The sequence below is a fragment of the Anas platyrhynchos genome, chromosome 2 (genome assembly GCF_047663525.1).
Source record: "Anas platyrhynchos isolate ZD024472 breed Pekin duck chromosome 2, IASCAAS_PekinDuck_T2T, whole genome shotgun sequence".
Lineage (NCBI taxonomy): Eukaryota > Metazoa > Chordata > Aves > Anseriformes > Anatidae > Anas > Anas platyrhynchos.
In genome coordinates, this window is record NC_092588.1 from 119,707,521 (window position 1) to 119,732,543 (window position 25,023).

At 46.0% G+C, this 25,023-nt stretch overlaps 1 protein-coding gene across 1 annotated transcript; it reads right to left on the reverse strand.

The window, feature by feature from the left end:
- Positions 1 to 410: 410 nt before the first annotated feature.
- NR1D2 (nuclear receptor subfamily 1 group D member 2) lies at positions 411 to 23,414 on the reverse strand. Its single transcript, XM_027451074.3, has 8 exons — positions 23,230 to 23,414; positions 20,854 to 21,114; positions 18,795 to 18,883; positions 17,692 to 17,836; positions 15,437 to 16,053; positions 11,906 to 12,091; positions 7,903 to 8,113; positions 411 to 3,446 (listed from the first exon to the last, which is right to left on the reverse strand). Exons 1-8 carry the CDS (start codon positions 23,243 to 23,245, stop codon positions 3,250 to 3,252), a joined length of 1,722 nt encoding a protein of 573 aa, XP_027306875.1. The 5' UTR covers positions 23,246 to 23,414; the 3' UTR covers positions 411 to 3,249.
- Between the last annotated feature and the right edge of the window lie 1,609 nt (positions 23,415 to 25,023).

The window sequence follows — 25,023 nt, forward strand, 5'->3', positions numbered from 1 at the left end:
AAAAAAAAAAACACAAAACACCAAGCAGACCTTCACCTTTGTATGCTATTTTCCACCTAGTTCTCTCACAACCCAGCTTTAAGACTGCCTTTACCTAAAACTAAGCCATGTGTCTTTTTTTCCAATTACCATGTTCTTTAAGTGCCGTGAAGGTGTTTAAATTGCTATTTTAATGAAGCAACCCCGAAAAGCCCATTAACTGTAGTAAACACAGTGTGTGTAATGCAGTGCAGTAAACCCCACTCAGTCACCTGCACAGACCCATACCAGAGGGGACCAAGGACACGGTCCCCCAGCCACCACGCTCCAGCACAGCCCTGTGACCTTAGAGCAGCTGCTCTGTTCAACTCTGCGCCTTGTCCTCCCCTCCCCGTTTTGTACAGAGAGATGCACGGAACACAGAGACACGGTTTAGCTTGCTGACATAATGCCCATATTTAATCTTTTAAAACAAGAACAAAATCAAGAATAAAATCAAGAATAAAAATTTCATTTAAGTCATACAGTACATTAATCTTTCAGCAATGACCCAATCTACAGTACTCGAATGCCTGGCATGAAGTCTATTATCTCAGCATTTAACAAGTGTATAACCAGTGACATAGTAAAAGAAGAGCTCACAAGACATGGCTAATACGATGAGTTTAGATTTTCTTCTACGAGTCCAGCGAGGGTTTGTGATACGCGGGTCACTTCGAAACAGTACTTTAATCCACTTTTTTGGTTCAGTCAATCTGTTTGGGGCTTTTCTCTGTTACACAAGTTTTTCCATTATGTACAGGAAGATTTATTTCAAATGAAATTGCACAAGTCAGAATATCTATCTATAGGCATACATGGTCAATCTAACTAAAAATTTAATAAGCGGTAATTACTCAGTCCTGGTTATACATTCCTAAAGGCTTAATAATACAGTTTTAAAAGAAAAGAAAACAAAACAGAACACAGTTGTAGGGTGGCAACCTCTGTAAGAAGCCTCCTTCCCTCCGAAAACAACCGAGTGTTTTTACTTTCTGCATTTGAAATGGGGTCTACAAAGAAGTCATTTCAGCTCCTAGATAATGCGAAACATGTGACTGTGTCCTTTCTAAAGTCTGAATGGTTCAATGCGTAATTCAGTGAAGCTCTCATACAAATAATACTGGTAGGATGCAGACTGTTAACAGAAATTAGGACAATATGCCCTGACGGCATATTTGGATAGCAAAACTATGGGTGTTCGGGGGCTAGGATCCAGTGGTTAAAGCAGCTTGAAGCAGGACAACCCTCCCCGCGGTGCAGAGGAGGGGAAAGGGCACGCTCCTCTGCTTCAGCCAGGGCTGAAGCTGGGCTGTCCCCAGCTCCCTTCTGGTGGGGCACCTGCCCCTGCCTGCTCTCCACCCTTGGGCAGGACGGCTTACCAGCTTCCGAGGGCAATCCTGCAGACCTGGGGCGACCCGAGACCCTTGGCTCCTGGTGCTGGCGGGCAGGGGAAGGGCTGCGTCTGCTCCAGCTGCAGGGCTGAGGGCTCCCTCGACTCGCTGCTGCTGAGGAGCCCCGCAGCCAGGAGGCTGCCCGGCTGTGGCCGCAGCTGCTGCGCACGTCTGAACGCAGGAACGAACGAACAGGAGATGCCTCTCCATGGAGTAGTGTTACCAAACATGAAAGACCCAGAGGGCTTAACCTCTCGGGTAAGCTAACTAAACACAAGGGTAGCAGAACATCACCTTCTCACATTAGCAAAACAAACGTCATCAGCTAACACAACTGCTTTGACTTTTTTAATCTCTTTTGTGGCGTTGGGTCCTGCTACAAATGGAGAAAACCCACAGACAACCGCCTTCCTAGGTGGGAAAGCAGCACAATCTTAAACCTTAAGGATCTGCTTTGTAATTTGCTACTGGCATAAACAAAATGAGTCCCATTTGTTTGTGGTTTTTTGTTTGTTTTTTTAAGAAAAAAATCCAGACCATCCAGTGCACCTTCTCTGCACATACACACACACGCACACACACACACTGATGGAGAGCTCCAGAAGAACAGGCATGGGAACCACAAAGCTCAAACTGTGAAGAGACATGGGCAATCTCTCATTTCTATATTAAATTCTCATTTAGCAATGAAGCAGCAAAATGACACGTGGTAAGAAATAAATGGTCACAGAACACACATACACTCAAATGCAACCATGGGTAGGTTTTTAACATTTTTTTCCTCAAAAGCTGTTATTCATCTGATAGTTTCTTTCTGGCTGTGCTGAAGTTTTTGAAGAGCATCTGGTGCTTCTTTAACCATTATCAGAGTGTACGAACCTCAGTGGCCATGGACAATCAACCTCATTAGTGCCACGAACAACCACCTCCACTTGAGATTCTCTACAAAGCCTTTCTAGAAGTTGAATCTGACTCTGCCCCTTTGGTGCCACTCTTTTTTTTTTTTTTTTTTAAATTAACAAACACAGCGTATTAATGCAAATTTGATTTTTTTTTCTAAAAATTAGAAATGCTCAGATTATTAGTTCAGCAATATGCAAAGTGCATCTATTTGGTTCTTTCCATAGATCGCCTTCTTTCGTAAGTTTAAATTCCTTCACAGTTTAAAATATTGTGAAGAAATTATATGTATACTTTATGTATAGAACTATTTATATACATACACGTATATACACACAACTCTGTACTTTATATAGTCATAAACACCCATTACTTAGCTATTTATAGTATATACACATGGCATGAACACACGCTCTGTGAAGAGTTGGTGCAGGCTGAAATCATTCCATCAGGTTTAATGGAACAACAACAGTGAAACCATGAGTGAGTTATCAAGAGACACAGACACACATATATTAGATAAGGGAAAGACCAATTAAATCAGCTCTTCCATTTTTCCTATTAACACAGGATTGTTCCCCCCATTCCCACCTTCCATATGCTCACACACAGCTATTCTGCATTCAGTTTACATGAGAGGGCAGTGGCGGTTCTTCTTCCAAGTGAAAGAACAGTCCATATTTACTCAGGCTCGTTGCAACCTCTTCTGCAAAAGTGCAGCACAGCTGGGTCTGGCCATCCTGGAGGACTCCGAATGCCGCGCTGTTGTTAGCTGAAAGCACCTGCTGAAGCGTTATTGCATGGTTATGGAACAGCTATCAATTGCTCACAGTCTGTGAACTCCCTCTCCAACAAGTGGTACAACTGTATAAATACATATTTTAGCACAAAACAGTTTAACACGAGGCAAGTCCGGGTACGAATGAAACCTAAAGGCCTATGGGTGAACTTTAAAGGCCAAGAGTTCTTCAGAGTGCATGTTGTTTAAGGAACGCAAGTCGGGTAACTTCAGAAGAAGTTTTGTGAAAATAGAGGCTTCATTGGGGTGATTTTTCATGATTAAGGTCCTTAATGCACGGATTAGTGTTTCCTGAAGTGCCTCCACAGAATTGACATTTTCTATTCCAGAGCGATCTAAAGAAAAGAAAAGAGGGGGGAGAAGAGAGAAGGAGAAAAAAAAAAAAAAAGAGAACTGAACAGATGTAGGTTGCAACATAAAGCCACTGTAAGAATTAATCCATTAGCAAATGAACAATTAAAGCACAGATACCAGAAGCCTTTTCAAACACTATTTAGCAACAGCATTGTAAAGTATGAAGTTCACCATGCTGAACTGGTGGCATTCAGTCACCTTTCCTGTAATCACTTACCCACCTTTCCAGAAAAGGACAGAAGCATGCACTTAAATGTTTTGCTGAATCATAACTTTCAACACAAAGAAGAGACAAGGAAGGCACTTCGAAGTAGACTTTTCAATTAATTCTCAAGGCAGGACACAGAACCCTAAACTTGTGATTTACCTTTGGTTACGGAAATCCCACTTAGGACAAGTCCTGCTTGTTTTTGCACAATGGAATCCCCAGTGGCAAAGGGAGCACAAGCCTTGACATGAGTGGGCACTATCTCTGAGCGTTCTGCAAGCAATGACTAAATGAAACATGATGCACCCAAAAATCCCCAGCAAAAGGAAAAAATTTCAACATCAAGAAAATAATACATCTTCACATACTGCACTCACCTTGCTTCTGAAGCTTCTCTTTCAAGAAAGCTGTATTTAAGTACATGCCTGTTTTCCTTGGGTGGAAGCAGTAGCTTAAAATGATAAACTTTAAGCAGGATACCTCACCTACTAATCATGCACAGTAGCTGTTTTTTCCAGGCTGTAGCCAGCTGTTCCTAAACTCCATGGAAATTCAGCAGGGCACACACGAGTGACAGACACGAACATAAATGTACTTCGATGCGTACGTGTACTTAACCGCTGGGACACAGCATTACAGCAGCTTCCTGGTGTACCACTGAGTCAGATCACACAGTCAGAGTGGGAATCCCCTGCCTTACGCTGTCAGCACCAATCTGATCAGAGTTCTCAGGTGAAGAGAGTGCATAGAGTCCTCCTGGACTATTTGGTGCAGCTCCCTACCATTATGGGAAGAAGTACTATATAACCCACTTAAGGATCCATCTTAAAGCAGTTATCCTTTTTTTTCTGTTGTTCCTGTAGGAAGATGGTTCCAGAACCTTTTACTCTAACAGTTAGGAACTTCGATTAATGTCAAGACACGATAATTAGCATCCATTCCACTCTTCTGTACAAACTATTAGGTTTGATAGCTGCTCTTCAAGAGAGAGTGTATGAGAACATGAGCGAAAAGAAACTTCTCTGCCTTTGTTAAGCCAACTATTCCTCTTGCCCCACCTCTGCAAACCCTCTAGCTTTGCTCTGCCCTGAGCAGGGATGATTACATTTGCATCAAGTTTGCCAGGTTGACTTTTCCTCAAGAAATCTGTACAATGACATCAGTGCTTCCTCACCTCAGCAAAGGCAGTCCAGACTTTCCTGGTTGCCTCGGTTGAGTTGCTGTAACCTCCTCAGCTCAATAAATCTAAGTATTTCTTCGCCCTCTCAGTCTATTTCTGGTTGCTCCCAATGGCCAGCTGAAGGTTTCCTTAGTGCTATCCAAATAAGAGAATAATAGAGGGTGTGTATTGTATATTCTACCACAAAGCATCACCCTCAGTTAAAGAGATTATCTGGTCTCTAGACCTGCACGAACAGCATTCTTTCAGCTTTGCTTCCATCGCACTTCCTCCTTCTTCAGTGCCTGTGATCTGTCCTGCCACTTCTCCTCCATCTTCAACAATCTCAGCTAACTGAAGCCAGAGGTGAAGCATTCATTTCGTTTTGGAATGGAACCAGTGTAATTCCTCAACACCACCAGAAGCACTTCCATGGCCTCACAAGACCCTGGTTGTTCTTTCCTTGCCATTTGACACCAGAACAAGGGTTATATGCAGTTACACTCCTTGCTACTACCATGCTTCTTCACCCTGCTTATTCTGAATGTCCCTTGTAAGAGTGGTTATTCAACCAGTCGTGCAGAGATGATTCAGACAAATGTCCTCCCTACCAGCATTATTTAGAGGCTTACGCATGTTCCTTTTTTTTCCCTCCGCTGACATTTTCATAGACACAGTTTAAGCAAGTTGAAGTCTTTCTAGAGTATTTTTAAATAGCACAGCACCGAATTTTAGTCCGGTTTACTTAATGAGCATTCAACAATCACACATTCCTGTCTGTTTCTGGAAGTGATGTGAATCTTGACTATCATCCTTTTTTTAATCTTCTCTTTCTAACTTTCATTCTGAAATGAAGTAGGCATAGATGAAATAGACATCTTAATAGTCTTACTCTTCTACCTTCAGTTCGTCTTCCAGCTACAGCATCTTCCCCCTTTGTTTGCATCTCAGCATCGTTTTCTCTAATGCTGTACCCTCAAACTCTTCTTCCTCCTTTAACTGAACTCCTCCTCCACCTTATGACAAATGACTCCATGGGTCATGCTTCTCCCTGAGGGGTAGGGTGCAGAGGACCTGCCTTTAGAGATCCGCTTCATCAGTAAGTGCACAGTCCTACAGGCCCCTTCTACTTCTGGCAAGCCCCTCACGCTGCAAGCATCTTCCCCAAGAATGCCAGGTTCTTCTTTTTCCCCAGACTCTGTCAGGGGGCACTTCTCAGGCACACACTCAATTATGAAGATTGCTCAATTACTTGTGGATGTCATTACTGTGGCATTTTGGTTCTATTGCAAGCGACAACGTAAAGTTGGTCAGAACATTGTTGTATTCCTTCCATGTTCTGAACTCCCAGTGACAGCTAACGTTACCACTGAGCCTGAAACATGGCACAAACTCAAGTTTGGGCCCAAACATTAAAGACCAATGAAGTTGTGTTTTGTAAAACTCAATAAACATTTTGTGAAGAACTCCAGTGAAGTGGTGATCAGACTCCAGACTGGGTCCCAAGGAAGCTAAGACAGGCAGCACAAATGTCCAAAACCATAATGTGAAGAAACCTCAGCTGCAACAAGAAGCCTGAATGCCAAACACTTCATCTTTATGTCCTGTGGCTCTGACACTGTGGTTGTATACCTGTCTAGAAGTGTTCAAGCTAGATACCATTCCTTGGCTAAATTGTACTGAGAACTAGCAACAGCATGGAGCAGTGCTTAAATGGCTGGGGGGAGGGAGAGAGGCTCTGTGCTAGGACACCTAACAGAGCAGAGAGCACTTACACTCAAAACAGGCAGTACAAACACCGTGATATTCTAGGGCCCTGCAGCTGAGCAACGAGAACGGCTGTGGCCTAGTTATGACATTGCACAAGGAGGGAGGAGGCCCAGTTCTCAGTCCTCACTTTGAAGGTTGTCTTCAGTTCTTGTCAATTTATTTTTGGAACGATGCATGTAAAGCAGAATCTGCAAAAGCAACCAAACCCGCAGATTTCTGCCCACTACCTGAACATTTTCACTAAAAGACTATGGTACCACACTTCTTTCACGCTGCCTTTCCTTCCAGCTTTGAAGCTTGCGAACTCCCTACCACCCCCTGCTCATTACCACCGCTTACAAACTGAAGGGGCTACAACTGCTGTATCCTCTGCTGCCACATTTCAGTCAGGCCATGCACGATGCTGCTAGACTGAACTGTCCCACCTTGTTTACAAAGGCTTCATGTGCCTACAGCACCGTGCCTGCAGTGTCCCTCCCTGATAACAGACATGGGTCTACACCACTCACATTGAAAACCTCTTGGCCAAGAGGTGAACAGCTCCCAGACACTGGCTTGTTGTATAATGGGCACTGCCAGCATTCCTCCAAGCTACCTCTAGAGAGCTCCTTATCCACCAAGCAGGGATTCTGCGTCTTGTATTCCAGGCATTATATGCAGAGCTAATGTGCCTAATGTGAGGCTTTAGATAATACTACAGAAGTAGGTGCTTAATCCTTCTTTGAATCCGGGCCAGGGTGTTCTGTATATCCAGGGACTGAAACAAGATACGAGGCTGGTGGAGATGTTAGTGGATTGGCAGACCTTCAGCTGTAAGAAGTCACGATGCACACAAATAGGGCTTTCTTGCTGACATGGGCAGAGATCAAACCGTTGGATTTAGATTTAAGTAAGATACGCAGAAGGCTTCGATGACCATACTCAGAAGTAAAAATACCACCTTATCCCAAGACTTAGGCTGTTCAAGTCAGGAGCAATTTCATTGATGCTGTCCTGTGAAACTTAGATGAGTCAGGGAAGAGTCAGACAGCTCCTAAATAGCCATTGGGTAACTATGCAATGTATTTTTGAATTCTACAGAAAGCAGAAGGAAAACATAAGCCCCTTGACACATTTTTCCAAAAGACCATATTAGACATAACGGATAAGGAAAAAAGCAAATTATAGGCTGCTAGTAGCGTGAAACCTACTAAATGGGACTTAGGCTTGAAATAACAAGATATATTGTTTAAAGAGATCTTTTAGTAGAGAAACCATATTCAAAATTTAGCCAAGATGTAAATTACTCTTCTCTCCTTACCAGCAGATACCAGGACAACCGCTGTAAATAAACTCATCTCCTCATCACTAAGTTGCAGGGCATTTAGTTTCTCACTGAATTCAAACATGGAGTTGAGCAGATCACCAGCTCCCATCGAATGCAAGTCGTCCACACTGTACTTCTTTCCACTGAGGAAGGTGACGGTACGCTCCTTTGCATCAAACAAAGATGCAAACCGTACCATCAAAACCTGGTGGAGGAAGAGACAAAAACAAAAAGCAAAGAAACAAAGGTGGATTTCTCAAAAAAAAAAAAAAATTAAGCTATTTAACATCATTCAAAACTGCCTCATTCTTACTGACTACCATACAAGCATTCTGTATAGAAACTCCCAGCATGCTGTTGAGTTGTAGGAAACAGTGCAAGCTCTGCCACAGTAGTATTAGAGAAACGAGCAAAAAACTTAGGGAGTGGATGCAGGAAAGGGGCTATGGAACATGAAAGGGAGGAAAATTAAAATTTAAGCCTCAGACAGCCTGAGCCATGAGCACATTGCCATTCATAACTATGCAAGGAGGACAACTTGCTTAAGCCACTGAACAGCCAAAGGCATACAGAGCATTAGAAGAACTGTTTTCTTGGCCACACTTAGGAGCAGCAAAGTAAAGGTATTGAACCAGGTTCTCGTTTGGTGTAAAGTGAAGCAGCTCCATCGGAACAATGCTGATTTACACCACCTGGTGATCTGGCCCACTAGGCATTCTTTGGGAAAGTACCATGCTGCATCACTGTTTCCACAGGAATGTTAATGAGCTCTGGTAGAAAAGAGCCACACATACAGCCTTCAAAAGGCTACAGAAGCGGGGCTGAAACGGCACCTGGTCTGTAGCTGCAGCTGGGAATACCCCTTTGGTACAAGCACCTGGGCTGGAGCAGTTGACATGTGCTGAACTTACCCCTCTGGGCTGAAATTTCTCTTGTGGTTTCTCAGCCGTATTGTGAAATGTTTCCCTGTGGAATGGCTTGTAAAGTTTCATTTGCTCATGTTCAACAACCTCATTTACATTTTCAAGGTTTAAGTTGCACACAACAGCCTTCTTATTTGGAGAAAGTGAACCAACTGGCACTGGTTAAAACTTCAGACTTGCTGTACCTTCTTGGCATGAGTCATCTCTTCTCACTTACGCTACATAACTGCATTAATTTAAATGATGTTTACTACAGATGAGCGAAGAACTGGGTTTTCAGAAAAGACTAGTGCCTTTGACAAGCTTAAAAAACAGGAGGGTTCAGGAAAAAAAAGAAAACGTTTGAGAACTCAAACACCATTCATGCACATTACGTGACCTGATGCTACATTTAAACAGCCACATGACATGCAGCAATCTTGATGGACGCATGAACACTATATATTATTCACCTTTGTCACCTAAGCTGTTTGTCTTTGGATGACACTTACTATAGGGAGCAGAAACCTAGGCTCTACAGAAGCCCTCAAAAATGCAACAAAAGGAGACTGGAAGCAGGGACCCACCACTTTATACTCAACTTTCCCATTCCAAACACTACTCCCCTTACTGGAATGGGCTTTAGAAGCACAAATCACTAACTTCGGATAATGGTCAACCAGCATAAATGCTAATCTTCAAAACTGAAGCCCACGAAGCTGTCATGATTGGCAAAGACCTCTCTTAGGGATTTCAGCATCACAATTCTAACCCAGGGAAGCACAGTTTAGACTATGGTATAGCACGTGATTAATTTTTTCATGTTTCACCTCAAGCCAGACTCGTACTTGTGCATGCTGAGGACATACCTGATCAACCCTACCACCTGACCATAGCAACACAAGCACATAAAACCCCACAGTCAAGTGTTTGCTCACTTCCCCACCACCTGCAGCCAAATTACCAAGTGAGTCTGTACGTAAATTGAGCCACTAGCCCCGTGGATCTAAGGAGCTTGTTAGCTCTACCGTTAATTACATTTGGGGTGGGGGAGGACCAGCTCAAGGCCAGCTGAGGATCTTACTTTAGGCTCATTGTTGCCCTCCTGAGCCGGCTCCCACACAAAGCCATGCAAATGCAACTACAATATACGGAGCTCCACAGTACTCCCCGTTCTAAGGCGGATTTGTAGCTCACACGTGTGAATATATATATAGCGATGTTGCTTCTGCACCCACACCAAGTCCATGCATCTTCTCATCTTCAAATGAATAAGCACTCCTTGAGTACGAGCTGCTGTTAAGCACAGTGCCAAGACAGCTACACGCCAGTGCCCGAGGGAGACAAAACAGGGTCAGAGGCAGGAGTTTTCTCAGGCTTTTCTATTAGCATGCAGATGCTGGGGTATCCTAGTTTAGTTACCCAGAAGACAGAAATGACCTTGTAGACACCAGGCTTTGAAGATGCTTTTGCTTCTACTGAAATGGTTTCATTAATCCTGTAGGTTTTATTCATTGCTCTGCAGCATTATCTTTTTGATGTTTTCTCTGTTGCTAAAATGCCACACAGGCCTCTAACTACAGGTACAAGTCCACTAACAGAAATCAGTATTAGTGTTTCTTTTAAATGGGTGAATAGGGATAACCATGCAGCCAGACATTAGTAATTCCCCTGAACATAGAAACCTTTTTATCAGCAGTGCTTGTAACTGGCAAACAGGCATATGAATGAAGGTTTAGAAAAGCTGGAGGTGAAGAAATGCCAACACAAAACATTTTACTTGCAAAACACGAGGGTTTGGCTTTAACTTATATGACCAGTTAGAGCGTGATTTTCCACCCTCCACCTCCTTTGAGGACACAGGACACTATTTGGCTTTGCAGAGGAGGAACCAACATTTTTGTGTAATGTTTACAGCAATGTAAGAGGCTGAGACTCAAGAAATAAAAATATTGCCCCTAGCTACAGAAGAGTTCTAGATTAAAAGGTCAAGAATAACAGGAAAAAATGCATGAGAGCTAAATGGAAATACAGAGAGAAACTGACACACCCCAGACACCAAGTCTTCCGGTATAACTTGTACCTTCCATCCTAACTATTATCCATTTTAGAACTGGGCTGCTTAAAAGACCCAACGCATTACAAGAGAAACGTCTTCAGATCAGGCAAATACAAAATACAAAAGCATTCCTCTTTGAAAGAGCAAGTCAGGTAAACAAGAGCAAAAGCATCAGCAACCCTGCCCTCCCCAGAAAAGCAAAGTAACACTGAATACTTTGGGCTCCATCTCATCTCTATGCTTACATTTCACACTTGTATACCTATAAAATGTGCACGATACCTATAAATATACACAAGAGTCTGGAAGAGCAATTAGAACCTTAAGTAAAGGTCCCCTCACAAAGGTCACTAATTACAAAGCAGCACCGAGCCCTCTGGCATCATTTCCAATTTACCACCACTAGTGCACATTTATGTCATGACCACTAGTGGGTGAAACCAACCGTGAGGACCTGGTGGGATTAATGTCTACTGTAAACCAGGCTGCAGCTGGTACATGGGATTTAAAGAGCTGCAGCAGCAGTTAGCTATCAGTGTTACTGCCTTGGAGAACGATGGGGGCTTTAGTGATCCCCAGCTGCCACCGCAGGATGGGTGCTCCAGCAAGGGTATGGAACATCGTGGAAGAAGGGAGGACATCCAGAGTGAAAAATGCATTCCTCTGCAAAATTGTGAAGTCAATGGATAGCTTTCTAAGCTATCCACCCTTCCAGATGCAGTCTGCTTCTCTCCAGGCTAAGCAAAGGTAGCTGTCAGAATAACTGCTGCTACATAAAACCAAGAAGCTCCTCATTAGTCATTTATTAATGCCCAGGGAAGCAGGAGGGCTGAGTACTTTTTGTCTAGTTGGAAAAGAGACAGCTCACCAATACCTGACCAAGCAGCACTGGACACCACCAGCCTAAGGAAAACTCAGAGCTGGCATCTGTGAACAAACTGGTGCTACCCAACCCAGCTCTATTGATTTTTGTTCTCAGGGGGGTCAAACTGACACACAGCTTGTCAAGTCGGCAATACACACACAGTGGTCTCACCTCAAAGGTCCCAGCCTTCAGAAGATTAACCTGGTCATGTTGGGAGAGATCTCGGAAACCCGGGATGCGCTTGGCGAACTCCACCACTTCCTTCACTGCAGGGGTAAAACTCAGGGAAAACTCTTCCCAGACTTCATGGCCAGACTTGTTTGGGTCCACGTGGGGAGTCTTACTCATCGGGCAGACCTAATATTTACAAAACATACACAGAAAACAACTCAAAGATATAATTCCAAATATTGACAAACAGTTGAAAGAAGCAGATCTGTTCTTCAACAAAGTTTTGCAACAGCGCACAGAGGAGAAAAAAAACATAGTATTTCTCAGTCAGCCTCCTAAACAACCAGATTTTTCCCTCCACCTCCCTTTAAAAAAAAGGAAAGCAATCAAAAAATGTCCATTAGCGGTCTGTTTCTAAACACTGTTCATGGTGAAAGACTTGAGAGAATACATGTTATTCTTCCCTGACCTCTCTCATACCTGACACCTGGATTTCTCTTACTCGCATGATCACTGTAATCTCACCATTAATCATGATTTCAAAATCGATTGTAATCTCACAATCACTACTACATGTATTCTCATAGATCCTTCTTGCTTTGCACGCACCTTAAGTAATTCAGCCAAGGTGACAAAGATGTCAACACCAGAGCAAGGAACCGAGCATTGGTTTACTGAGTCACAGGCTTACACCCTTATTACTGACGAGTCTTCCTATCCTAAATGTTTGCTTTTACTCCTATCACCAAGGTAGGACCGAGGAACTCATACTCGTTTTGCTCAATCACAGAAAGATAAAATGTTCTCTCTTTTAAGCAAACTTACAGAAACTTTTCACAAGGAAGTCTGAATCCATTTAATGAGATCAAGACACATTCGTCAGGGCTGACTGCCAGGAAATTCCCTGCATAAAACTCAGCCACGTGTTCTGAGAGACTTTCAGTTCTGCTTCATAAAACTTACATCTTTTAATGAAGTTTAACCTTTTAATGTTTATTTCACTTGTCATCGAGGACAATAATTCCTTCAAGCACTCTTCAAAAAGTATATTAAATGGTCTATGAAACCCTATGTAACATCAGTAAAGCAAACAAAAAGCAATTAAATAAATTAATAATTCCACAGAGCTATTCTGCTTTTGCAGGGCATCTTGAATCTGTTAACCATCCAGCAATTTTTTGCTTGTAATGTCCTGATATCCACTACAAGAGCATACTCAATGTGGGTATGTGTGTGTATTTGGTAGCAGAGAGGGAAAACAAGATAATCAGATATTTCTGTATTTTTCCCCCACCACGTATCAGCTATTAACCGGGCATTCAACATGCAGAAAGCTCTCATCTTTTAAGAATCACGAGAACTGCAGATTTTTTGGTTCACTTGTGAATCAGAATGGTATTTTGTGTTTCCGAGGACAACCCCCAAAACGAAATCACTACCTCTGGGCTGGAAGAGGACCTTTTCCTTAAGCTTAAAATCATTCCGAATCAAAACAAAATGCTTTTCATTTGGCAATATTTCTGACAGAAGGAAGGGTCTAGGCACCACTGCTGAGGTTCATGCAGGAATTGTTAAAAACATAGTACTCTAAAAATAAGGAATCTCTGGTTCAGCATCCCACTGTGGACCTGACACAAAAAACACCTCAGCTTCTCCTCCTATGGCTGTTCATCCTAACCCTCATGGCAAATGGTCTTGAGGGGAAGCTGACACTTTTTCCCCCACCGTGTGTTATGTCCACATTCTCTTGAGAGATCTCTGCCCAGGAGTCGTTCCTATGGAAGTTTTTGGCTCTCTTAGGGGAACCTGTTTCAGGAACGACTGCAAGCAGTACATTTCTAGGTGTGCATGTCCAGGTGTCATTGAGCAAAAACCAACCAACCAAAATAAAAATTGCCAACCCCCTGAACATCTGTCTCTGCACTGGTTCAGAGTCCAGTTACACTCCCTGACTCCTTTTGGTCAGATCCTGCTCGCCGTGAATTCTCTGGCAAAACTCTCCTTATTGTCAGGGCTGCAGTGGGGGCCTGCAGTTCTCTGTTTGATTTGGTTTTGTTTCCTCATTGCCGGCTACGTTAAAGCTCCCTGCAGCTGCTACAGGCAGGTCAAACTGACTGGTTGGGTCTCTGCAGGCACAGCCACTCCCTGCCCGCCCATGCTGACAGGTTTAACCTCTGCTTCTCAGGAGTGCCAAGAATGCTGTCACAGTGACTCCACATACTTTCCCTGCAACGAAGAAAGGTTGGGAATGATTACTATTTGCCACGCTGGAGTGCCCCGAGTCTGCAATTAGAGGTCAGAGCCTGCTAGGGATGCCATGGTCCACATATGCCACAGTCCGAGAAACACTGAAATCCTGCCTCAAAACAAACAACCTTCAGGACGTGGAGATTTTTCAGAGGCCTGCGAGAACCTGTGAGGAACCTTTACAAACTAGGAAGAAGAAAAACACGGGGAGCTCAACCCCTTCAGAAAGGTCAGGGGCTTGCGCTTCTCGACAGTAAGACAGGATGAGGACAAGGATGTTATGTTCCCTCATCCCAGGCAGTCCCAATGATAAAAAGAAGGACGATCTATTTTAAGGGGCTTACAGAACTGCCTGCCTGAATGGCAGGGAAACAGCAGGTGCAAGGCAAAGGGGAGGGACCTTTGTTAAGGAAAGAGGAAGAAAAAAATATGCAAGAAAATAGGCAGCATCTCTGTTAAGAATGCAGTGAAAAAATGGTCTGGCTAAGTTGTCTAGGATACCTAGAAGTGTCTTCAGACCCTCACTTGTGCAAGCACTATAGAAAAGACCTTGAACTTCTCTCAACTGGTTTAGCAGTGCATTTTCCTTCTGTTTCTGTTCAGATTTGAGGATGTTCTACATGAGAAGGATGCTTAGCCAAGTTCAATGGGTCCCCCATCGAACCTCTATTTTACAGGTTTATTTTATTAACAAAATAAACCTACACCCGTTATGAATAAATAAAATACAGCCTACACAAGAAGAGAGATTTGAGAACACATTAGCAAGGCATCCAACTGGATTGACTTCAAATCCTAGCCCTGAGGTTTCACTCCAGGAATTTGTTTTGAATATCTTTTAAGGAAAATATAGCACATCTGACTGCGTAGATTATTTTAAAATGAAGTCTTCAAAAGGATTCAGTGAAGACGGGAATTTGTGAACTCATAACATCCCTTTTCATTTCTAAATCAAGAAAAGAAACGGACTTTTTTCAACCAATGCCCTTTGAGATTAGTCTATTTTATAATTGGCTAGAAACTGATCCAAGAAGCTCCATCGCCTGTATGATTTCAGACCCTACACACAACTCAAGCCATTACTCGCCCTCATCACAACTTGTGCTGTCAAACTTGTACTACTATGTCAAGTTTCAGCAACTGTGCCAATTGTATGGAGCTTCGCCATCTGAAGGTGCACAGCTCAATCCATTGTTAAGTATAAAGGTTTAAAAAAACAACCCAACAGAAGCCCACACCTATGGCTAAGCCTTTCACCCAATCAAACAATTGATATCAATATACCAGATGCATTCTTCCTCCAGTGCTGCAAGAGTAAGTGGTATTCCTGTTTGGAGAAAAGACATCTTCTGGGATCCTATCACACAGCCGCTGAGTGTAACCGTTGCTGAAGTTCATACAGTGGCCATTTGTGAAACATACGGCGTGCCCGCTTGGGTAATGCATCGTGCTTCTCCCTTTGTACTGTCCGCCAAGGTGCTGCTCACTTTCAGGGTACTGAGGGCCGCTGAGCCCACTAACACAGTGCTCACTGCTCATCATATATTGTTCAGCGTTCTTTGACACTCTCTCCCCACCCTGGGACTGCATCATCTCTGCTGGGTTTTGGGACTGCTCCTGGTTGTACATGAAAGTATCTTTGTGGGCCCTAGTGACCATACCAATCACTTCTTCCTTAGCCATGTCAGAGCTAGGAGGGGGAGAGGGGCTTTTGAGGGTTTCCCGCTCTTGCTTGGGTTTAGAGGAAAGCTCTTCTTGAGGTGCTTGATCTTGATGTTCTGCTAATGCTTCATTGGGTAAGTGGCCGCTGAACTGACTGTTCATCATGGTTTTCATGGCACTCTGCATCTCAATCAGCATCCTCTGCTTCTCGCGTTTAGGAATGCGGCCAAATCGAACAGCTACCAAGGAGGAGAAATAAAAAGTTAAAGTCAATCCTGGAAGCATTAGAGCAGGCACAGACATCAAACCAGAACAAAAAAACAGCGTGAACATGCACAAAATACACATCCCGACCAATAACCTTGCTTGAGGGCTTTTACTGCTTTCAGCAGCGCTGCTGCAGGGGGTATTACCACTTAAGTCAAAGAGTTTCCTGGGCACAGGATAGGCATGAGATATGAGCTATATGATGCTGTTTACATACAAAGAAAAGGCAGCTATAAAGCACATAAACACTGAAGTCCTTCCCCCTTCTTCTACAAATTTAGCTATGGACTATACACACAGTTGAGTCAGTTAATTAAGTGGCAGGCTTTGAGGTTGGATCAATTAAATCAGCACAACTTTGTGTGCTGACAATTAGCTCTATTTAAACACAGTTCATATCATATTTGTACACAAGTTCTGCAAGACAGCTCCTCATGGACCAATTATGTAACTTGCCAAAACAGTGGAGAGAATCAATGCAGAATGAGGCTTACCTTGGCAAACTTTCCTGATAACTTTGCCTTGACAAAGACATTTTCTGCTGGCAAAGGGATGGGCATCATTGTGGCTGCAGCACTTTTGACCCTGTCCTGGGGAATCTACACCTGTCTCTACCATCCCGTCCAACCACAGCCTTACAAGGGCTTGCAACCAGTTTCGACTGATGTAATTATGTTCATGCAGTAGTCCATCATTAATGTAACTAAATCTCTTTCATTAAAGCAGGTGCAACCTCGTGCGCAAACAAGCGCCTAGGGGATGAAATAACTCCTATGCACGACAAGAACTCAGAACAATTATTTAAAATAAGTTTTAACACCCCACCCACAGAATTATTAGCAGCCCAAGATTCCTAGTTCTTGTGAAATAAAAACCCAGAGAAAATTAAAAAGTGAAACAGAAGGAAGAGTCCTGTTTTGTGACAGTAAGTTGTAGCAGACTAAAAGCTACACTTTCAGCACTACATTTAAGAAGTCACAAGGATCAGATAGTCAGCAACATGACCACTCAGTTCAGCATTATTCCCTTCCTCCTTGCTCCCTCAAGAAAACAAAACAACCAAAAAAAAGACAAAAAAACAAAACCATGATGATATACACATGCTCCGTGCACCTAAAACTAACCCATTTGGCTCCATAATGGTTAGTCTAAGGCTATCCCAACTGCATAAAATCCAGTGAGCCTGATCCAACTCATATTAAAAAGCTGTTCTGTTCAATTCAACAAGAAACAGCCCAGGCAGAATTCCCTTTTATTGAAAAAACAACAGCAACAAAGAATCTGGTCTGGATTCAGGAAGGAACCACTTCAAATATTAACTGAGTAAAACAAGATCAAGACTCCTGTTCCACCTATGCCCCTAACAGACCACTGCAGTGCACCACACCCTATCAACCTCCAGGGAAGGGAGGACGGTTCCTTGGCCAGCATTATGTTACCAGTTCGGGACAGTCACAGGGCAAGGTGGCAAGCTGATCTAAACGCACTCTGATGGGGAATCTGGCCCTGACAATAGGGTCAGCTGTGTTTTCTGTCATTAAGACCCTCAGCAATGGGTTTTGTGGTGGGCAGCAGATTCACTCGCAGAGGATCGCTGCGCAGGAACATACCATCTCTTGACATTCCAACAGACAGACATTTTTTGAAACGACACTGCTGGCATCGGTTCCTATTCATTCTCATTATAGAGCAGTTGTTATTCTTCAAGCACTTCTTATACTGGATGTTTTGCTGAATGCTTCTTCTGAAAAAACCCTGTAAACAAACAACAAAACCCCCGCAACTATTATTACGGCACATATCAAATCCTCCTGTCAAGATTCACCCCTCTGAAAGGACGGAGAATTTCACCTCATCTCACTGTCTGCTTCAGGCCAACAGCCTGGAGTGATTTTAAAGAACTTGCTGCTCCTCGTGACTTACTTCCCCTCAGCCTGTGATCTGCATATAAAGCAATCTAGTTACAACTTCTAACTACAGAAGATGCTAAGTTCCTCCCTGCATAGTCAGCACCTAAGAGCACGGTATCTCCTGTATTATTTTCATCGCTGTACTGACAGTTTGTGAGATATGCCCTCAGCCTCCTAACGACATTAGCTGCAAAGGTGAAAGCCAAAATCAGGTATTTTGACTTCAGCCTCCATAGTTTGGCAACAAAACCATCCTCTTGCACCATATGACTTTCGAAGGTGGATCTTCCACACAACCCCTAAGTTGACAAACTCCTTCACAGAACATAGTATCTGCAGTGCTACAGTATCTGAAAATACATGCATCCATTTTTTTTTTCCCCCCCATGGTGAAGAATTGCTCTTCCAAAGCTGTTTTGTTCTGTGTCCCATCCCAGGTTACAACTCACACCCACCATCTCCTAATGCAGATAACATTTGCATATCTTGCATACCGTGGTCCTTACCACCTCTGTCCCCAGTTTCTGTTCCCTGCCATGCACTCCAGGTCAGGCAGGATTGGAAAAAGGGAGAGAACAGAAAGTACTACACTTTGGAAAATGCTGCATATCATTAACTAGTTCGCCTTTTCCTACAGCTCATACTCTGCCTGAAAATTCTCAGATTTTTGTTTAACAGAGAATCATATCAATATATATATATGCGAGTATATACATATTTTTGTCAGCAGTATCACCATTTTTCCCTCAAAGAAAGAACTAGGGCATTTCACCAGCAGGAAGGTGAGCAGAAATATACCTCACCTTGCAGCCCTCGCAGGCGTGAACACCATAATGAAATCCTGAAGCGACATCGCCGCAGACTTTGCAGAGGAGAACCATTCCATTGAATTCTAGAATCAGAACAACAACAAAAAAAAGTCAAGGATGTAGAAAATCAGTAACAACGGCGGGAACACGGTTCCAGCTTTTTAAAACCTAGTCTAAAAACAAAATATGTCAGGTCAGTTCAACATACAAAAAAGTACAGCAAGGGGACAGAAAACAAGGGTGTACGAAAACCTTGAACAGTTCAGAAGGTACCAGTGAATAGGAGGGGAGGAAAAAAAAAGAAAAAGAAAAAAAACATGAAGCACTCAACAGAATAAGGAGAAAGCATGTATTCATTGGACTTTCAATCACAGTAGCACTGTACTCATTTGTAGAAAACGAGCCTGCTTACATTTACGCATTTTTAAAAGGATCATTTAGGTAACTAGGCCACCAAAGTTTCAGCTCAATCTGTCTTTGCATCAGGACAAGGAAGCCCATATAATGGCTGCAGTTTCCTCAACTGAAAGCAGACATCTTTTCTTACACACTTCAACTTGAAAGTACCTCCACAGCTCTGTAAATACGCTCATAGCTTAGTTTTTTGAAGTTTCCTCCTGCCCAGTTTTATTTCAGTTTATCAATAAAGAACTTCTGCAAATCCTCAGCACTGGCCTAATGCTGGTTTTACTAAGCAAATGGGAATTTTACCAATGACTTCAGAAACCACAAAGTTACCTTAGCACTGAGTAACAGACACAGCTGGAATTACTCCAGCAGAACCATGTTCTACCAGAAGAGCAAATTTCTTTGACATTTGGGTTTCATTTGTAAAGGTTTTGTTTTTTTTTTTTTTTTTTTTTTTAAGGTTTTGAAAGAGAACCAAACCACAAAATTTCCATATTTTACAGAACTTGTATTGAGCTAAAATGTTATCTATCCACACACCTCTACAGTCTACAGCAGGTTTTGTCTTCAGAAACCTCCTCTGTCAATACCATAAACCTAGCTGCTAGCAAATTTAAGAGCAAGTAAAGTTTCTTACTAAGGAATTAGAGTAGCAACACTTTGAAGAAAAAAAAAAAATAATAATAATAATTTTGACAGATTTTTATGGTAGAACTGTTAGATAGTAATTCTAGTTTCGTAACAATTCAAAGTGATAAAACAATTCCGCCAATTAAAAGAATCCAGCCTTCAAAAAACCAGCTGATTGATGAAATACTCATTCCAGAACTTAGCATGATGCCTGCCCTTCTAAAACTCTTCAAATGTATTTCCTTATTGTTGTCTTCTGTGAGTATCAGAAAAAGCATGAAGCAAATATAGCAGGAGCTAATTGTTAAATGCATTTTAAAAGGCTATGCTTTAGTCCCAACTTATGATTACTTTGCTTTAACATCCACAGTTTAAGACCTAGGATCATATATACACACACACACATATATATGTATATGTATGTGTGTAGATATATATATATATTATATACACACACACACCGGTCCAAGCTGCAGCTACGTAGGTATAACTTAACATTTTGGTAATTTATTTTGTTCCTCAAGAAATCTGGGGGGAAGGAAGGTAAGTGGGCAAAGGAGGGAGTATTAAAAAAAAAAAAAAACAACAGACAAGCTAGATTTGCAAAACAGTTCCATAAATACTCCTTAAGGCAGTTTCTGATCACTACTATCACTGCATTATTCAAAACACTTCAAGATTATACAAGACTAATTCATCACATCTTTGTAACTGAGGGTTTGATTCTTATTAAAGATCGGTTTTCATTAGTGAAGACCTGAGATATAGCAGGACTGTTATTTCTGGACTGTTTGAAGCCAGCAGCAACGAGACCCCCATCTACGAGCATCTGTATGGTAGTATCATACCATATGTGTTGTCAGCAATGTAACACAAAAATAAAAAAACAACTAGGCTTTGCTACACGCCAGCAAAGGAAGGCACAGGGAGGACCTGCTTGTAACACACACACAGCTCCAGATTGTCGGGATGTGAAGGGGAAAGTGGCAGTTTCGCCAAGCGGCACCGAACATACTTGTGACTCCGTTATGGCCTTTTGTCAAGCCAGCAACACCCGACTGGCTTGGTTTAACAGTCTCCTCCAGCCGGTCGCTCTTTGGTGCCCCGTCAGAGCCCTCGCTGCTCCGGCCATTGCAGCTGCTTTCTGAGGAGGAGCTGTTTGGAGAAGATGGTACAGGAGAGGAGGATGACTGGAAACCGCTGTCTGAGCTCTCGCTGTGACATGAGGCTGGGCTAGATGCCGAGCTTGAAGAGCTGATGTAAGCTATCACACCCCCTAAGGCAAGAAAAAAAAGGCGGCATGTAGTGACATAACGAGCAGGCATGCACCACGGCCATGTGAGCCACGCCATGACCCAGCACCGCCAGACCCGGCTCTCACGTGTTCCTGGATGCTCTCCTTCCCTGCCCTCCCTCGCGCTCGTGTCTCCCCATCAGCCCGCAGCGGGTGACCTCCCCGCCTGCCCCAGCCGCCTCTCTCCCCTTATCAGCTGCCTTCAGTCGGCGCCGCGACTGCACGCAGCCACGGCACCCGAAAACAGAGCAGAAAGGCACAGTGCAGGGAGGGCTTCCCCGGCAGCCCCCTGAGCAGACCTTGTCAGAGCACAGGCAAAGGCCAGGGAAGAGACAGGACCTCAGCGCCGCGAGGTCAGGACAGGTGAGGGACAGAAATAGGGCAGAGCAGAAGGCTCCACGCAAGCTACAAGCTGGAGGCACGGAAAGGAAGGGCTGGGAGGTGCTCGGATGCAGAAGGGAAGCAAGCTAGGGAAAGAAGTAGCGCTGCAGCACGGTTAGCCTATTAAATGCCATTTGTCCTATGGCAAGCCTTTGTAGCACTCCTTGCAGCAGCCAGGCTGCTATTTGCAAGGCACGGCAGGGCAGAGACCGCTTGCAATCTGACACACTCAAGGATCCTTCAGATGAAACAGCTTTTTGTCCTCGGGCAGACACGGGAGCAGCCGGGGCTTTTCGCAGCCTCCTTTTTCTTGCTTTATAAGCGAGAGGAATTGCTCTCACGAGTCTGTCCCTGCGACTCGCTATTTCCAAAGCCAGTAGGAAAGCGCTCGACATTTCGCACGCAGGGGTCCGACAGAAGCCTCGTCACAGCGGGATTCCCCAGGCCAGCAGGCATTAGGGCCGTGAGGGCAGCCAGGGGCTGGCTTCCTTCACGGGTCAGCGGCGTTTGTGCCAGCGGAGCCCTCACCGAGCGGCCGCCTCATGAGGCAGCTCCGTGTGCCCCCTCGCAGCTAAAGGCTGACGGGCCCTGGGGGTGCCACACAACCTGCTCCTGAGGCAGGAATTTTGAGTTCTGCGACAAATTTTGGAGTTTTTATCACCCGCAGAGGTGCTCCCAGCATTTCTGCACCAGCTCTCCCAGCCTTGCGGTGTGTATCACCAGGGCAGCCCCATGGCAGGGGTCAGCCCCGGCACACACCCGTGCGCTCGGCTGCTCCTCGCCCCCCGCCCTCACCCCTCAGTGGGGTTTTTTATTCCCAATCCTAAGGAAAAAGCTCCGCTGCCAGCCGCCGGGGCAAAGCTCAGAGTCCGCCGCGCCGTGCTGCCGGCAGGCGCCACCCTGCTGCGGGCGGGGCTGCAACATTTGGGGGATTTCAAAGCCTGATTTGTGTGTCCCCCCCCCAAAAAAAAAAAACCCAACGGTTTATCGCGGCCAGCCGTTACTCGGCCGCTCCCTGAGGGGCCGCCTGACAGCAGCACCTGAGGGGGCCCCCCCCCGCTCCTCGCTCATCACCCCCCGTTTTAAAAAATATATATATAAAAACACATTATTTTTATTTATTTAATTAAAAACGCTGCCTTTCCACCGGCCCAACCAGCGGCGCGGCGCGGGGCCGGTGCTGGCCCTGCCCGGCCCCGTTACACAACGCCCCCCCCCCCCCCTTCCTCCTCCTCCTCCTCCTCCTCCTGCCCCCCCCTCCCCAACCGGCACCGGGCCGGGCCACGTGAGGGGCGCGCGCACACGGCCGCGCGCGTGCGTCCCCCCCCCCTCCCTCCCCTCCCGTTCCCCAACGGCCGCCGCCCTCCGCCAACGGTCACCTCCCTCCCCCCCCCCCCCCCATATGTAGGTCAGGGCAGAGCCGCGCGGCCGCCCTCACGTGTCCCCGCCGCCCGCCGCCCCGCGCCGCCGATTATGCAAGGCTGCGCGTCACGGCGCGGCGCGGCCAATCAGCGGGCGCGCCGCGCGGAACGTAAACACAGCGCGCACATGGCCCCGCCGCGCCGGACATGTGAGCGGAGCGGCCGCCCGCACGGCGCCGCGGGGGCGCGCGCAGGGGGAAGGGGGAAAACAGAAAACGAAAAGGATGGGGGGGGGCGCGCGCCGCACCCGCTGCACCGCGCCCCCGCTGCACCCAGCGCCCCGCACCCCGCTTACCCGCGCTGACTTCCATGGCGGCGGCGCCCCGCTCTGCTCTGCTTCGCCCTGCCTCGCCGCCTCGCTTCCCCTCCCGGCCGTGTCTCCGTGTGCCGGCTGCTGTCAGCGCGGCTCGCAGCCCGCCCGCCCCTCCACAACAAAAGCCAGCGGCGGCCGCGCACAGTGCGGCACCGCCACAGCCCCGCCCCGCCCCGCCCCGCCCCTGAGGCGAGGCCACGCCCCCTCCCCCAAGCCACGCCCCCTCCTCCCCGCCGAGGCCCCGCCCCCTCACCCAGTGACACACTTTTCCGCGCCGCGCGCGCTCACGTGCGGCGGGCGCGTGCGGCGCTGAGGTGGGGGGGGGCGGCAATATGGCGGCGGGGGGTGAGGTGCACGCCTGAGGCACCTCAGGAGCCTTCCTCGGCTCATACAGCGCCAATGTGTCCCTCAAAAAGCACTCCCCAACCCCCCCCGAGGGACACGGTTCCCTCTGTGTGTGCCCCTCCACGCAGGGCAGAATAAATCCTGTCACGGAGAGGCAGCGTTTGTGCTCGTGTGGTGCTTCTGGCAGCGTTTGTGCTCCTGTGGTGCCTCTCCTCGCCACACAAAAATCAGGGAGGCTCCTGGTGACCACCTAGAGAGCTGCCTAGGGTCCATGCCTTTGGTGCTTCAGCCTCCGTTTGCTGAGGGAGACCTCGTTGCTCTCCACAACCACCTGAAAGGAAGGTGTGGGGAGCTGGGGGTCAGCCCTTTCTCTCAAATAACCAGTGATAGGACTAGAGGGAATGGCCTCAGGTTGCGCCAGGGGAGGTTCAGGGTGGAAATTCAGAGACATTTCTGCTCAGAGAGAGCAGCCAGGCACCGGGACGGGTTGCCCAGGGAATGGTGGAGTCACTGTCCCTGGGGGTGTTCAAGGAGAGGCTGGACGTGGTGCTTGCGGACATGGCTTAGTGGTGACATTGGTGGTAGGGGGGTGGTCGGACCTTGGAGGTCCCTTCCAACCCTAATGACTCTGTGACTCCGTGCTGTTCCCTGCGGAAGGCTTGCGGTGCTGAGAAGAGACTGAAGCAGACTATCAACACGCCAAGGAGCAGAAATGGGGAAAAGCACAGAAAGTGAGACAGGAGGCTTCCACCTGCAGCTTCTCCCCTCCCTTCTCACCCCCAGGAAGAAACACAAGAATTTCCCCTCTTCCCCCTTCACCCCACGCTCAGGGAGCAGCCCGAGCTGCATCCTTAAATTCCTGAGATAGCCGAGTGACTCCCCGCCTGTGCTAAACACTCCCCTGCCCCTGGGTGGGAGACCGCACAGCAGCATTGCCGCAACGAGGGCCGGCTGGGCTGCCAGCTGCAGCTGATAGCTGGACGGTGGGACAGGATGCGCCTCGGCCACCTCACCAGAGGTATGCGGCATCCGATGACTCCTCTTTCCTCAGGCCTGGTGGTTGCTGAGGTCAGGACAGGAGGCCGGTCCGTGTGGAGAGGCCCTCCTAACCCACCCCACGCCAGCCAGGGACCCACCAGTTTCTGTCAGCAGGGATGTGCCTGCTTTTGGAAGGGTTGGGTTTCTCCAGTGCCTGGAACACGTACAGCGGGATTCATTTGATCCCCAAACACCCACTTTGCAAAGAGGAAAAATATGTTTACGCAAAGCCTGCCAAGGAGCAGCATCTTTTCAAGCCTCAACAACTCCCGGTGTTTTCTGCTTCTTTGTTCCTATTATTCCAGGAAAAAAATCCTATAACCTATTCTTTCTCTCGTTGACTGATGCTCACAACTACGCCGGCATTTTCACAGATCTACAGTGACTCCAAGG

What these genes read in the sequence shown, in the direction of transcription:
- NR1D2 (XM_027451074.3), bottom strand. An exon ending in AGGCCATAACGGAGTCACAA is followed by an intron (nt 18,884 to 20,853) that starts GTATGTTCGGTG and finishes TTCTGATTCTAG; the next exon opens with AATTCAATGGAATGGTTCTC. An exon ending in CTGGAGGAAGAATGCATCTG is followed by an intron (nt 12,092 to 15,436) that starts GTATATTGATAT and finishes TGTAAATATTAG; the next exon opens with GTCTGCCCGATGAGTAAGAC.